The sequence below is a fragment of the Paramormyrops kingsleyae genome, chromosome 14, assembly GCF_048594095.1.
Source record: "Paramormyrops kingsleyae isolate MSU_618 chromosome 14, PKINGS_0.4, whole genome shotgun sequence".
Lineage (NCBI taxonomy): Eukaryota > Metazoa > Chordata > Actinopteri > Osteoglossiformes > Mormyridae > Paramormyrops > Paramormyrops kingsleyae.
In genome coordinates, this window is record NC_132810.1 from 26,624,217 (window position 1) to 26,641,108 (window position 16,892).

Genomic DNA, 16,892 nt, shown 5'->3' on the forward strand with positions numbered 1-16,892 from the left:
CCGCAATTGAATCTCCAAACTCTGACGGATTAACCACCTTCCTAGTGTACCAACAACCTGACAATCTGTTCTCAGCAGTTTGTCTGCTGAAGCAGAAATGATGTTCGTAATTGGAAACCCAATAGTTAGAAATGTTAGGACTCTATTTTTCACCAGAGTGGTTTTGATAGTTTCATACAAGCACATTGCTCATTTTCATGCCCATGCATAGACATCATGAAAATAGGTGTTTTTTTAAAATGAGGTGTGGCAGGGTGCATTGCCAGTGCATTGTTATTTTAAGGCAGTGCAACGTCATTGCGCTGATGACCAACAAAAACCACGTCTAAAATCAGTGCTGCATTATTAAACGGTATTTAAGTGGCGCGTTTCGGAAACCTGCAGGTGCACTAATGGTACTTTGTAATTTTATTCGATTTAAATTTATATTTTGCAAACTTCAGACCCAAAATTAAAAAATACAATGGTGCAAAAAAGTGTTTGCCCCCTTCCCGATTTCTTATTTTTTTGTGTTTGTCACACATACATGTTTCAGATCAAATACATTTAAATGTTAGACAAAGATGACAAGTAAAACACAAAATGCAGTTTTTAAATGAATGTGTTAAGGGGAAAAAATCCAAACCTACATGGCTCTGTGTGAAAAAGTGATTGCCCCCCTGTTAAAACACAGAGCCATGTAGGTTTGGATTTTTTTTCCCTCTTAATAATGAATACCATTTGAAAACTGCATTTTGTGTTCACTTGTGTCATCTTTGTCTAATATTTAAATTTGTTTGATGATCCGAAACATTTACGTGTGACAAACATACAAAAAAATAAATCAGGAAAAACTTTTTCACACCACTGTATACAAGCATAATTAAGTCCCTGTTCCCAGCTGGTGCTCTCATTCAGCAGCCAGCTTCTGTTTTCTGTCTTCTGACATCATTATACCGCTTTCGGCATTGTGCCAATGAGCTGGTGATACCAGAAAATGAGGACACACTCGCTGCTACCTCATCCCACACCTGCTTAACCCCAAAAGGCTTATGTGGAACAGTGCTGCACCGACAGATGACGTGCTCATTGGCCTTTCACCTTGTGCACCAGCACGTCTATTTCCTTGGCCAAAATGCAATCTTGTTTGCCGGGCAAATGTGCCATTGAAATAGCAATATAAGGTAAATCATGCCCTGCTGCTTTTTAAAGGTGAGGTGACAAACCAATTGGTTCATTGCATGTTTAGAGGTGTTCAAGTTGGCATGGTCCAACAGCCTGCAAAAATACAAGCAAGCCATATATATAGGGCACATTCAGCCTGTTACTCTAATCTTATTGATCGTAATTGAAATAATCCTTGCTACCTAACAATTAAGGTTGAACCTCTGCTACCAAGAAATATTGGTAGCGAACATGTGGATTATAGATTACATTAATGATAAAGCTACAAATATTTGACTTCAAATATATAGAAATGGCTCACAAATAACTATGATGCCAACACAATGTAAACACACACACACGCTGAATGTTTTTGAATTAATTAATGAACAGGAGTTAAAAACAATAACTAAAACCAAACCGACCATTTATCCACTGTACCCAATCCCCATTCAACTTCTTGAAGAATCCCTGAGAGTTCTGGCAAGAACTTCAACTGCTATATGTCCTCAAGAGATGTCCTAACCAATTTAAAATAGTAGTAATCAGACCACTTGTCACACCCTGCTCCGTTCGATCCTAATGTGTGCCACGCCCACCTCGTTACCTCGTGTTCAGCCCTGATTGTGATCGCCTGTGTCCTATTAAGTCTAGCTTGTCTTTTGTATTTAGTCCTCGTCTGAGTCAGTCTTCCCCAGACTTGTCATTGTATTGTCGTGTATTGTCAGTAGATGTCCGCCACTCGTCCGAATAAACCCTGTTTACCTGAAGTCCTGGCTTGCTCGTTTGCTTCTCTGCTCGCCACCTCAGCTGAACGTGACACCACTACTGAAGGTATCAAGTTTGGATCCACAGGAGCTCAGCAATTAAAGACCTGTTTCTAATGTACCACTTTTGTCTGGAGAAGATAGTTGTTGCTAAACTTGGAGGCACACAACATACTGGATAGATTCTAGTTGGGCTTCTGTCCATGACACAGCACTGAAATTGCCTTAACTAAAGTCATAAATGACATAACAATGGCAACTGATGCTGACAGTGCAACTGTGCTAATGCTTTTGGATCTCAGCACAGCCTTTGACACGGGTAACCATTTTACTTTATTGCATAAACTTAAATTTAATGTTGGGTTGTATGGAATGGTACTGAAGTGGTTTAGATATTGACTATTCAATATCAATATGTTCAAGTATCTAATAATTGTACTCCATCGTCGATGTCACCAGTCAAATATTGAGTACCACAGGGATCAGTTCTTGGTCATTTATTGCTTTTTCTCTACATGCTGGCATTAGATAACAAAGAGAAAGCATAATGTTAATTATCACTCCTATGCCGCCAACACCCAAATATACATTTCAGTTATGTTTAATGACACCACATCTATTGTCACTTTAGCTTATTGTTTTAACGAAGAAAAGACCTGGATGACTGAAAACTATATCACTAAATGCTCAGAAAACTGAGGTTCTGTTTGGAGACAAGCCCAAGGATAGTAATGCTATAATCTCCGCACTCCACTCCAAGGGGTTGAACTTTTCCCTCAGCAGCTCAGCCCATAACCTAGGCGCCATCTTAGATCCAAACCTCTCATTCAAATCGCATGTGGATGCAGTATCAAAGGTGTGCTTCCTACAGCTACGTAACATAGCCCAATTATGAAAAAAACCTTAATATTCAAGACAGAGAGAAAATGATACATGCCTTTGTATACAACAGGTTAGATTATGATAATGCTTTCGCATGATAATAACATGATAATCCGACAGTTAATATTGGGTAAAGAAATATGTGAATACGCCCATTGTGATTAAAATAAACAAGAGCACATGTCTGGGTAGTGTTTACACTGATCGGCTACAATATAGCACACGGATACGTCTCTGCCGCTGAAGCTTTGTGCCAGTGTTGCCACTTTCAGCAGCGAATCACATACCTGTGTTTACGGCTCAGTGGGCTAAGCCTGTATGCCTGTAATCAAAATGTCACCAGTTCAAACCCAGCCTGTTTAGAACAAGAATAGTGATCTTCAGCTGAGAGTGGTACTAACTCCCCCGATGCAGGTAAAACAAAGAAAGGTGACATGGTTCACTTTTTTGCTGATTTAACCTAATTTTAAAAACTTTAATACTTCCGACAATGGACGTTTTGAAAAGACGACAGATTACGGATTTAGTCAGCATTTTTTTCATGTTTCTATAATAAGATTTCAGCGAGTTATGAACTGAAATACACAAGAAAGATACGTAGCATCACCGACGATGCCTTCGACTCCAGAGGGTTAATTATCTTAAACAGAAAGTGTCTGCAGCAGCAGCAGCAGCAGTGGACTGGTCCAAAGTACCATATGTATTCCCTATCCGAGAATGACTCTTTTCTAAATCTTAATGCAATATGTATCCGAAAAGAAAATATCCTGGGACCTCGAGGGCAGGGCTCTTCAAATCTGTACCTCAATTCCAAATCCAGGCCTTGTTTTCAGTAGTCCCAGGTAGAGGTGGACCATATCATATCATTCAGAATAATACCAGTAAAAAAAATTTTGCCCAGGAAAAAAAATATATATCATGATACGCTAATTTCATGGCGTAAATTAGGGCTGCAACTAACGATTATTTTGATAATCGATTAATCTGTCGATTACTTTTCCGATTAATCGATTAATCGGATGGGGGGGGGGGCAAAAAACAATTTGATTTCCAGCAATTTTTAATAACCCAGTCTGTCTTTGTACAAAAGTTGTTTCCAGCAACTCACATAAAAAACAAATGTATGCTACATTAAGAGTATACAAAAAAAATTAATAATTTGTAGCAGCTGAATCAACGTAATGAAATACACAAAATCTTGTTTTATAAAGTGCAACCAGCATGGTGCTTTAGATAATGTATTCAGTACTCCAGTTTTTCAATGTAAAAGCACAGACTACCGCTGCTGCTACTAAGAATATTACTAAATAATTGTCTAATGTTATTTAATGTTGATACACATATATGACAGGGGGAGAGAGCACGCCAGCGAGTCTGTCTGCATTCATTACGGACAAATAAAGTAAACATTTATTGCGAAGAAAAAGCCTTTTCCGCATCTTACGCAAAAAATTACTGAGCAACGCAAATAAGATGATTGGTGACGAAAAACCCGTGAACGGCAGGCGGCAAATTTTGTTTTAAAACGTGTTCGGTTGTTTCAGCATACTACAGTGATGAACTGTAAATAAGATAAATAACATAAGGCTATTTAGTTTGTTTAATAAAAGGACAAGATATAAACCTGTTCTGTCGGAAAGGTAGCCTTAAATGACTTCTGTTGCGATATGGAGCTATATAGAAAATGAAATTAAATAAAATTAACTTGGGGCGCCCACCTAATAGAATGGTAGGGTAAACACTAGGGGTGGCACGGTTCACAAAACCCACGGTTCGGTTTGTATCACGGTTTTAGGGTCACGGTTTTCGGTTCTGTACGGTTCTTGTTGTTTTTTCTTTTAATCTTTAACACTCCAGAAATGTACTTCAGCATATGATATATAGCTTAATTATCCACAATTTAGGATACAGTATTAAAAAAGTTATATCATGTAATCATGCATAAACTGAATTTGACTTGACTTAGAGCACATTATTGGGACCATCTCTGAGGAAAGCTAGGTGAGATTTTGATACAGCAAGAGGAAAGACTGATGATTGATTGATTGATGATTTCAACATGCTTTTCATTTATTTGGCAAAAAAAGGAGAACGTGTATTGCCATCTACATGAATGTATGTGCCTTTTTAGCACACAAAGATTGCAATATTACAGAATATCTTGCATTTATCAAACTGGTCAGACACTGTGCAATAAACAGAATTTTTAGGAACATGGCAAATGTTCACATTGCAGCATGGAAGCAGGCTCACTGTTACAACGCTGACCGGGGAAGCAGAGGCGAGGAGACCTAGGATCGGGGGAATGCGGGGTTTAATGAGCAAAAGGAACACAGACGAGCGGTAAAGCAGAATTACAATATAATGACCGGACTGGAGAAAGAAACGGAAACGCGGACTAAATACAATGGAGTAATGACAAATTTGACAACAATCAGGAACAGCTGGTAAACACGGGGAATCCACACAGGGTTAACGAGGGGGCGTGGCACACGGAAAGAGCGGACGATCGAGGCATGACACTCACTGGAGTGCTTTGTCACAGATAACTTAATTTTCTTTAACAAAGTGCCTAACCGCACATTAAATAAAGTCACACAACAAAGGCGCACAACAGTGTTGTGCTATCCGTTGGCTGAAATTTAAACGTTTTCTTCAGAGACGGTGGTAACGCCGAAAACACGAGCTAAACGCAGCAAACTAAAGGCTACCGGAAATTACTTAGCTGGCTGAACTTTTACCGGAACTACGTCACATCGCTCTGTGCATATAGCCTATTCTTTCGCGCGAAAGAAAAAAAAAATAAAATAAAATTCTTTCGCGCGAAAGGGAAACACACTGACGTCACATACGGGGCACGAGGCTACATTGCGCATGTCATGAACCGTCGAACCGTGCGACGCATGCATGCTCCGAACCGAGACAAGCGAACCGAACGGTTCGGTTTTTTTTCATGAACCGTGCCATCCCTAGTAAACACGTTGTGGTATACTGTACTGTATGTAGCCGCATTTCTAGCCCCATAATAGCTGATTGTGTTGACAACCACGACTTCCCCTGCGTTCATTTAAACACATGTGCGTGTGTGAAGGGACGGGGCGGGTAACGCGGCCGGCAGTAACGCCATTGGTTGCAGTTATTAGTTATCCAATCCGACAGTAAACGGCTCATTAATAAGAATATTCTCAGAGTTATGGTCTCGAAATAAAATCCCGAGTCCTTGACAAGAACGAGTACAAATACGGCTGCTTCAAAGACAAGATCGAGACCTTCAAAAACGGGTCTTGAGTACTACAACATTTGATATTACTATAAATTTCTATCGTGAAGAAATGAAGCAGTGGTGTAGTGGTAACAAGAAATTTAAGGTGGGTAAACTTACCTTATCATTAACTTATCATTAACATTAGTGATCTTAAAAAAGGTGAGTAAAAGCTGTTTTGTAAATTTAAAAGGTGCGTAAATGGCGTTTATGTGCATTTACTTTTTTCTTTTATGGCGGTCGGCATCGGTTTATGTGCATTACTGCCACCGCGGCTTTGGTTAGCTTACTGCTCCCAAATTAGGAGGTTGCCACTGTACTTATGTGTATAATAACGTAGACCCAACTAATCGATTATTAAATTAGTTGGCAACTATTTTAATAATCGATTTTAATCGATTAAATCGATTAGTTGTTGCAGCCCTAGCGTAAATACGTCACACCATTACGCAGCGGATTACGCTCACATGCGGCACAAAGTTATTTAACCCTTGGGAGTCGGCAGACCTGCCGGCGGGGACACTGGTAACCGTGAAAAGAACTTAAAATGCGTCGTCATGTTTGATCATACACGTAAGTGTAGTACATCATTTTAATCTGTAAATGGTCTATTTTTATTCATGCATACTCAATATCCACAAAACATTGTGCTTTTGTAAAATAAAGAAAATAAACAGGGTGCGCTTTCAGCCATCTCAGTCTCCACAAAAATCTTTTTGAAACACGTCACTAAAATGAACTGAAACTCCGTGAATACTGCACAGACAGACATGAGAAATATATCCATAGAAAGCTAGAAGTGTCTACTTTTAAATAAAGCAATTTGAATGAAAAATAAATATTTTCAGTTTATGTAATCCATGTGAAACCAAGGAGAGGCACAGAATTTCTGTCGCACTTCATTATCTGCTAATGACCCGAGGCAGGACACGCCCACACGCCATTCAACAGTCCGGGCACTATACATACAAGGCCACTCCCCCCGGACACTGGCTTAAAAACAAACACACAGCAAGCTGCTTTGACAATGAGTAAGTTATTAAGTCTTATATAACTCTTATTCTGATAATATTAAACTAATATTAGTAAATATTTTCCTCACTTCAGCTAGCTTTTGTCAGCTTATATGAAACACTTATGTGAAACATTGGCTTTCAATGCCATTTACATAGTTTAGAGTAGCATGTAGATAACTCTGCTAACATGCTGCCTTATGTAGCAAACATGTTATTTCCTGGTGGCTAAGCTAATGCCTTATGGAGTTTACAGATGTTTGTAAAAGTTCTAATGTATTTCACCTCGTTTTGGATAGCTTTAGATTATGGTTGCTAATATATATTTAGCTCTGTTTTGGTTAGCTTATAACACTGCTATCGGTAATGTTATTTAGCACAAACATATCGGGTGTAAATGTTTGAGATGCTAACATTTTTTTTGCCTAACATTTTTTTATTTATTTGTTTTTAGGAATGTGTCTGCATCACCCTTGCCTTCACCAGCACTTCACATTGGGACACGCATGCTAAATAAACCACAAACAAAGAAATATGTTTCTGTCTTCAAATTATTTTCTTGTAGCACTTTCCTCTGTCTCATACCTGACTGAAAGGGGTAATTATACAGCTCATTATGTGGGTCTTTGTCTTCTCTGGTGTGAACTACAGCATTATTCATGATCATTCCCACCTCCTCGCATATGGCCTTTCTAAACAAAAAGTGTCTTAGAAAATTTAAATGAATGTATTGTTTTCTGTAAATGAATGAGTGAGATGATTGTCACATCATTTTGAAGTAAAACCTCTACACTACAAGATCCAGGTCACAAAAGTCTTGTACACAAATGTCATGAATGAGTTTTGTGGTCTAATAACTTATTTTTTTGTTGTTTTCAATAATCACGCATAACTGTTTTTTTCTTCAATATAAAGACTTGTACATACATGCTGCTCATATATTATTGTAGCCCAGTTTGTGCTGAATACAATGTTATCAGACTTTAGACATTTATATGTTTATAAGTAACTGAAAAATACACAAATGTCAGGAAATGTCAGAATCTCTTCAGGGCTCCAAAACACCTTCAGACTCCCAAGGGTTAAGTTGTGATGGTGAAGGCAAACATGGCTGGAAGCGGTACTGCTGAAGAATTAATTCCCAAAAAGCAGCTACTTCAGTGGTGTGGAATTATTTTGGATGCCGCATATCTTTCTTGTGTTTTTCAGTTCATAACAACTTGCTAAAATCTTATTGTAGAAATATGAAGAAACGCTGGCTAAATCCGTAATCTGTCGCCTTTTCAAAACGTCAACTGTCGGAAGTATTAAAGTTTTTAAAATGAGGTTAAATCAGTGAAAAAGTAAACCATGTCACCTTACTTTGTTTTACCTGCATCGGGGGCATGTAGTACCACTCTCACCTGAAGATCGCTATTCACATTCTAAATAGCTGCATTAGCGCATATTCAAATCGCATTCACATGGTCATTTGATGAACAACGCAACGGTGAAACGCAATCCAGATACATCCCCATCAGCACCATAAAAGGGGGGGAGGGATGTGGCCAGGTGTCAATGGCTCATTCATACACATGAAAGTTGCTACATACTCAATGGCAGGAGACCAGAAATAGTGACATGATAGCTTTTTCTTATTTATTTATGCAACTGAATGTTGCAACTACAACATTTAGTCATCTTCATGTAGCCAAGACTTTGGTGATCAGATATCTGGGATCAAAACAAACTGGCACCATTGCTTACTATGTACTTTTATAATGTTTCTGCAAGTGTTCCAAACTGCATTTTGCAATGTCTATACTTTGTAATTTGACATCAAACTTCACATAAGTCTGACATATTTACAAAGAATACTAAGATTAACAAATAAGAAATAATTTATTTGCCATGTTTATGATATTTAAAGAAATGTATGACCATGCCCCAGTCAGTGAAAGTGTGTTCCCTACCCCTAGACCCCAGAGGGTTAAAGGCAACTTATTTTTTTGTTGATTGTTACACTAATGATCAAAAGATTCTTTTTTTTTTTGTAAACTACACCTTATATTTTGTGATGGATTTTATTTGTTATACTATTTATGTTTTATACAGACTTTCAATCCAAAGAACAGAGGGAGTTTTTTTTTTTTTTTTTTTTTATTTATTTTACTTTAAGACTAAATAAAACTAACTTGTGTAATATATATTTTTATCCTCCTGAGTCCCGGGCTTTTGTTTGGTGTGCATGTTTTATTTCCGTTAGCTTTTTCGGATTAGTAGGACCTCATAATCATAAAAACCAAACAATTTTTTTGAACAATTAATAGTTTTAAACTAAAAATGATGTCCTTATATGAGGATGTAGGGTCTCAGGAGGTTAAGTTTTTACAGAATATTTTAAGGTAACCTGTTATGTTTATGCTGTCAAATGATTAACAAGCATTTTTTTTCAGTATTTTGTTATATCGTCAAATTTATCGTTATCGTCAGAATACTCTAAATTATAGTGATATTATGTTTGGGCCATATCGCCCACCCCTAGTCCCAGGTAGTTAGTTTTATCATTTCTGCTTATGACAGGGAACAGAAGCTTCACACCTGGCTCACAGGTGGGAAAGGCTGGGAAATCAGGAGTGCTCAGACCTTGAGCACCGTGATTTGAACAGCCCTGCTCTAGGGACAAAACCATAACAAAACCTGCAATTCAATCTTCTATTAGCCGAACTGCAAGTGATAATTCCAAAGATTAATTTTGCCTTTAACTAGCCATTGTGTTAGGTCTCCTCAAAGTGGCTCCTCAAAGTGGCTAATCATTCCCAATTCCAATCTATTGTTTAATTGCAATCTTAAAATAGAATAGATTTTAATAATAAATATAATAATTAAACTTGAACGAACCATGGAGATTTCTGCATATAGGTATCAAAAACAGGTTATGGGCTTGGTGATCTATGTGGGGGGCAAAATATTATGTAAGAGTTCCAATCAGTAAACCAACATATATAGGAAAATACTGTGGAGAGAGGTTTCAAATGAAGCAAACCATTTAAGAAGTGCAATACCATTAATTTTCAACATAAGCCAGAGAAAGCATGAAGAAAATAAAAAGTGTGGGAAAGGCAGATGAAGCAGACACCTTACCTTTAACAGGTCCAATGTAAATAATCTCAGAGCCTAAAATAGTAGGGGGAAAAGGAAACGAGGAAAATGAAAACAAGGGGACAGATTAAAGGAATTCAGAGATAGGAGTGAGAGGGACAGCAAGTAAAAGTTGTGACACTACACTGTCACCATGCTGAATACATGCATCAGTGGAAATTTTACAGGAAAGTCATTAACTGCTGTAGGAAATCTCTACCCCCTAAATCTATCACGATAATCCCAAGTTTACTGAGAATAAAGAGTGAATAAAGGCTGGACTTATTCTGCAGACAAGTCCATATGCCTTCCTAGGGCTGCATTCAGAGTATGTGGGAATGCCTGCTCTGGAAAGCGGGTGGGAGCAGCTGGGGGACAATAAGCCCTATTCATGACAGGCTAGCAAATCCAATGGTATCAAATATGGAATGCTTCAAATCTGTTTAGTTCATCACTGACGATTTCAATAGGAGGACATATGGTTTAAGATGGCAGCACTAAGCAGTTAATTGAATTAAATTATTCATTCATAAACTAAATACTTTGCATGGCATCTGAAAAACTGTGAAATTGAGAAGTTCTAAACAGAAACTTTGTAAAAGTCAATGATTTTTTCTCTTAAGCATCTTGAGGTATGTCAACCCTATTTGAGCCCAGAAAAGCAGAACAGTTTCAAGATGGTGGTTGGTTGCAGGAAACCACTTGCAGTACAGTAATACCTGATCCAGGTGTAACCAGTGGTCCTTCCAGTTCCAAGGGCTCTTCTTCTGTTTCCTCAAGTTTCTTCTTCTTTTTCTTGGGGTCACGCGGTTTACGCAACAGAGATAGTTCTTCTGGATGACGAATATCTGAGAAAAAAAAAACAGTTTTAAAGAGTTACACAGAAAATGATCTAACTAGACAAATAAAAAGAAAAAACACCCTTAGGGGTGCAGGACTAGTCTGGATACACAGATATATGCAGAATAAGCTTATAAGTATCCATATCATTTGATAAATGGCTAATGAATTAACCATGATCGATATGTACCAGTCACAAGTCAAAGACACATCTATTTTCCAAAACTGGTTTACTAACAGGTTCACAGTGAGCGTAGAACCTATCCCAGGAACCACAGGGATCATCATGCATTTTTGAGGGCAGGACGAAACACACACACACACACACACAGCTTAAATTCATAAAACAAGAAAAATATACATGGTTCTGGAAAAGCCATGGGCAGTTTTTATTTTCTGTGCACACGTCCCTGTAACTCATTCATATTTAACTGACACTTTTATCCAGTACAGGGAACAGATACAATTCATAGGCACGGTCCCACCACAGGAACTTTTTCCGTTATCAAATACTTGACTCAGTTGTAATTCCTGAACCTTTTTTTGAAATCCCCTACTCTGGACTAGATATTTTTCATTTGACCATGAACTACTGGGGTAGGGCTTATAGTGAAAAACTTGCTGACTGGTTGACAAGCACCAGCACTTGGAAGCTATGTGGAAGCGTGGGAAAAAGAAATGGAAGTAATGACGTAAAAATTGAGAAAATGGATTTATTTTTGTACCTCAATTAGATTCAATGCACTACTAAATACCTTTCTGCTTGCATCAATGTATTTCTGCATCATAAAATTCAATTGATAACCAATATACTTTTGTCTAATATTTCCAGTGCTGGAGGTGAAGCTTGCCAGGGCTTATTAGCATAATGGTGTTACATCAGATTTTAATCTATGAGAAACAAATGACTGATCTGTTGACCACATTTAACAGTGAATTATAAACATGTCATGGGTCATAAATAAAAGGCTTGTCCTGTTTTGATTGTGATCGATCCTCCCTATAACCAACAACTAACAAATCGACCATTATTTTGGGGTGGCAGTGTAGTTTCATATGAAATTGTGCGTGAAGTTTAACATACGAACTGTTTGAGTCTCCTATGCTATTTAGCATAAAGGTCACAGTTTCTGTTGTTTAGTGAGAAAGCAACACATGAAAGGACACATGAAAGACAGGAACTGTAAAATTTCCCGGTCACGAAGGCCCAGGATCAGTTGAAGGGGTTATTAAGCGATTCTCATGAGACGTATAAGACCCAAAGGAGATGTTTAGGACATAATTTATTAATGTATTATTTTCTTCTTATTTAAAATACATATAAATACATTATTGGCCAGTGGTATCACCATTTTTATTTAATTCATTTTAAGTCACTATGGAGTCGTATTCCCAACTTAAATTAAAGCAAGGTTTTTCAAGAACACATAAGTCATGTTGTAGCAGGATTGAGTGTACAAAAACTATATTAAACATTTTTGAAAATATCTTATACAGCAGTATGTCTACATTTCACACATTGCCCAGTCGTACTCAGTATTTTTTGAATTTCAATGTTGTAATCTTGCTAATTGTCTATCTATGGAGAAGGCATTCAAGTAATTCATTGTACACTGTACTTTGTTCATATGACATTGCTTTCTTAACTTGACTGAATTGAGAAGAAATTTAAACTGACATTACATTTTGAAGATGCTGTACACAGAGGCACACAGCAGTGTTTTGAATATTTTTTGTGTTGAATATCTTCCAGCCACTCAATCAAAAAAGGTGCTACATTAATACCAACTGTACATAAATACACACATTGCCCCTTGACAAAAATTGAGAATACTGCCACCACACTCTATACATCATCACTTAAAACATATAAAATAAAATATTAAAATATGCCTCATCATGACTTCCGGTCTGCTGATGGAGTGAGTAGACGCACGGTGAACAAGCTCTCCCAAAATATTCATAGTTATCCCACCAATTAACTTGTTAAGTCAGCTAGTTTCAGATATAAAGGTAGATGAGTAGGAAAAGAATTCTTAAGGGCCATAAAGGGAAAAAAAATATGTCAAAACCCCAAGAAAAAACAAGTCTGAAAAAACATAATTCTCTAAGATCGAAAGATCTTAACATATACACTCACCTAAAGGATTATTAGGAACACCATACTAATACGGTGTTTGACCCCCTTTCGCCTTCAGAACTGCCTTAATTCTACGTGGCATTGATTCAACAAGGTGCTGAAAGCATTCTTTAGAAATGTTGGCCCATATTGATAGGATAGCATCTTGCAGTTGGTGGAGATTTGTGGGATGCACATCCAGGGCACGAAGCTCCCGTTCCACCACATCCCAAAGATGCTCTATTGGGTTGAGATCTGGTGACTGTGGGGGCCATTTTAGTACAGTGAACTCATTGTCATGTTCAAGAAACCAATTTGAAATGATTCGAGCTTTGTGACATGGTGCATTATCCTGCTGGAAGTAGCCATCAGAAGATGGGTACATGGTGGTCATAAAGGGATGGACATGGTCAGAAACAATGCTCAGGTAGGCCGTGGCATTTAAACGATGCCCAATTGGCACTAAGGGGCCTAAAGTGTGCCAAGAAAACATCCCCCACACCATTACACCACCACCACCAGCCTGCACAGTGGTAACAAGGCATGATGGATCCATGTTCTCATTCTGTTTACGCCAAATTCTGACTCTACCATTTGAATGTCTCAACAGAAATCGAGACTCATCAGACCAGGCAACATTTTTCCAGTCTTCAACTGTCCAATTTTGGTGAGCTCGTGCAAATTGTAGCCTCTTTTTCCTATTTGTACTGTAGTGGAGATGAGTGGTACCCGGTGGGGTCTTCTGCTGTTGTAGCCCATCCGCCTCAAGGTTGTGCGTGTTGTGGCTTCACAAATGCTTTGCTGCATACCTCGGTTGTAACGAGTGGTAATTTCAGTCAAAGTTGCTCTTCTATCAGCTTGAATCAGTCGGCCCATTCTCCTCTGACCTCTAGCATCAACAAGGCATTTTCGCCCACAGGACTGTCGCATACTGGATGTTTTTCCCTTTGCACACCATTCTTTGTAAACCCTAGAAATGGTTGTGCGTGAAAATCCCAGTAACTGAGCAGATTGTGAAATACTCAGACCGGCCCGTCTGGCACCAACAACCATACCACGCTCAAAATTGCTTAAATCACCTTTCTTTCCCATTCTGACATTCAGTTTGGAGTTCAGGAGATTGTCTTGACCAGGACCACACCCCTAAATGCATTGAAGCAACTGCCATGTGATTGGTTGATTAGATAATTGCATTAATGAGAAATTGAACAGGTGTTCCTAATAATCGTTTAGGTGAGTGTATATCAAGGAGACAGGCCTATATGACGTTTGGAGGGAATTGCATGCACGAGAGAGAGACTTTACTCACTATTCAGCCTCCCATAAAGTGCACTCTAGGATAGATTATTTTTTGCTGAATAATACAGATAGAGGTAGGGTAAGGGAGTGTTTAATAGGAACATCAGATAGATAGATTACATTATGATCTGATATAACTATACATTTAAACAACAGACCTAAGAATACATTATGGAGACTAAATATAAGTATCTTGAATAACGACTGTGGTGAAGGAGATTAGGGAAGAAATAAGACCGTATCAGAGATAACGATCAGGTGAACCCAACTATAGTGTGGGACACAGTCAAAGCAGTAATGAGAGGGAAATTGATTCTAGAACCGCTTACTTAAAGAAGATAAGGAGGACAGAATATGAAGAACTAGAAAAAAAACATTGAGAGATTTAGAGAAACAACACAGAGACATGGATCTGACAAACCAAATAAAGGTCAAAAAACAATTAGATTCCATTTTTAACGATGAATTAGAAAAAATAATTGAGATGTGAAACAAACTTATTATGAATCAGGTCCGAAAGCAATGAAGATCCTAGCCAGACGTCTTAGAACGCAACAAATAACTCACTCAATAAACAAAATTAGAGACCCCCAAACCAATAATTTAACCCATGAGATTTTCATAGAACCCATGAGAAATTCATAAAATCTTTAAAGACTATTATGAAACCTTGTATTCACAGCCAATGACTGTGGATGGAGATGGTATTGAAAAATATTTGTCAATACTTGACCTGTCCTCCATAGGTATGATACATAATGATAAATTATGTTCCCCCATTACCATGAAAGAATTAGACACAGCGATAAACAGACTGAAGTCTAATAAGTGTCCAGGGAGTGATGGCTTCCCGAGCGAGTGGTATGAGATCTTCAAAGAGGATCTAGCAGCAGTATTGCTTGATTCCTTGAACTGGACCCTCGGCAAAGCAGTGATACCTCCATCATGGAGAGAGGCTGTGATTTCAGTTCTGCCCAAAGAAGGCAAGAATAAAGAATGTTGTAAATCTTACCAACCTATCACTATACTGAATGTTGATTATAAGTTGTTCACATCCATTATTTCAAAAAGGGTTGAATAATTTCCCCCTGAGTTAATAGATGAAGATCAGACCGGGTTCATTAAAGGAAGGCAAATACAAGACAATATTAGGTGTACCTTGCACGTCACAGAACAGGCCAATAAACAACAACTGAGTGCAGCCCTGGACAGTCTTGACGCCGAAAAAGCATTCGATAGGGTTAGCTGGACCTTTTTATATGGAGTACTAGAGCGGATGGGTTTTAATGGCCAAATTATTAAATGTATTCAATCTTTATTTTGTGACCCGTCCGCAAGAATTAAGATTAATGGGCACCTGACCCAGAGTTTTAAACTGCATAGAGGCACACGACAGGGTTGTTGTCTTAGTCCCACACTTTTCGCAATATACATAGAGCCTTTGGCCCAGGCTATTACACAAAATGAAGAATCGGAAGGAATATAGCAAACGACAATCATAAAATCGGACTCTTCGCAGATGATATAATAGCCTACATCCAGAATCCAGATAATACTCTTCCCAAACTTATGAAGATTTTGGATGACTATGATCAAATGTCAGGTTATACTATAAACATCACAAAAACACAAGTTCTCCCTATTAATTATACAAGCAAGAAAATCAGGCAGAAATATAAATGGAATTGGGAAACTAAGTCAATAAAATACTTGGAAATCTCCATTACTCAAGATATGAACAAATTATATGAAATAAATAAAATAAATAAAAGGATTCAGAAGGATATAACACAATGGTCAATGTTGGTATTGGATTTTAGTTCTAGATTGGACATAGTGAAAATGAATCTGCTGCCAAGGTTATTGTATCTCTTTTTGTCGTTACCAATCCGGATCCCAGACTCTCAGTTCAGGGCTTGGGACAGGTTGATATCCAGGTTCATTTGGGCAGGAGCTCGGCCGGGGGTAAAATGTAGGAAACTCCAAATCGACAAGGAATATGGTGGGCTAGCACTCCCCAATCTTAGAGAATATTATGCCGCCCACATGAGATACATTACGTACTGGTGTTCTCGAGAGTATCAGGCAAAATGGAAGCACATTGAAATAAATGTGGACAGACCTCAAACCCAGACTAGGTTAAGTGGGATTGACTATCAAAAAGGGGGAAATAGCATAATCAAAGAAACTTTGAATATATGGAAGGAGATTTAAAAAAAATATAATTTGAAAGGAGACATTAAACTTCTGATGTGGCCTTCTCAGACCTCCATGTTTAGTCCCGGAGAACTGGATATTACATATGCTAGATGGAGAGATAAAGGGATTACAGCTTTATGTACACTTTTACAGGGCGGATCATTCAAAACCTTTGGAAAACTTGAGAGAATTCGGACTGGAAAATAAGGATCTGTTTAGATATCTACAGGTGAGGCATTTCTATGAAG

At 38.1% G+C, this 16,892-nt stretch overlaps 1 protein-coding gene across 3 annotated transcripts in view; it reads right to left on the minus strand.

Moving 5' to 3' along the window:
- LOC111838303 (fermitin family homolog 2) overlaps positions 1–16,892 on the minus strand; it is a 114,336-nt gene that overhangs the window by 42,971 nt on the left and 54,473 nt on the right. For 2 of the 3 annotated variants that reach the window (XM_072698900.1, XM_072698898.1), the window contains 2 exons: positions 10,907–11,035; positions 10,191–10,223 (listed from right to left, as the gene is read on the minus strand). In XM_072698900.1, the coding sequence (XP_072555001.1) occupies positions 10,191–10,223; positions 10,907–11,035 (162 nt within the window). The remainder of the gene's footprint in view (positions 1–10,190; positions 10,224–10,906; positions 11,036–16,892) is intronic. The other variant, XM_072698899.1, reaches the window with a different exon arrangement.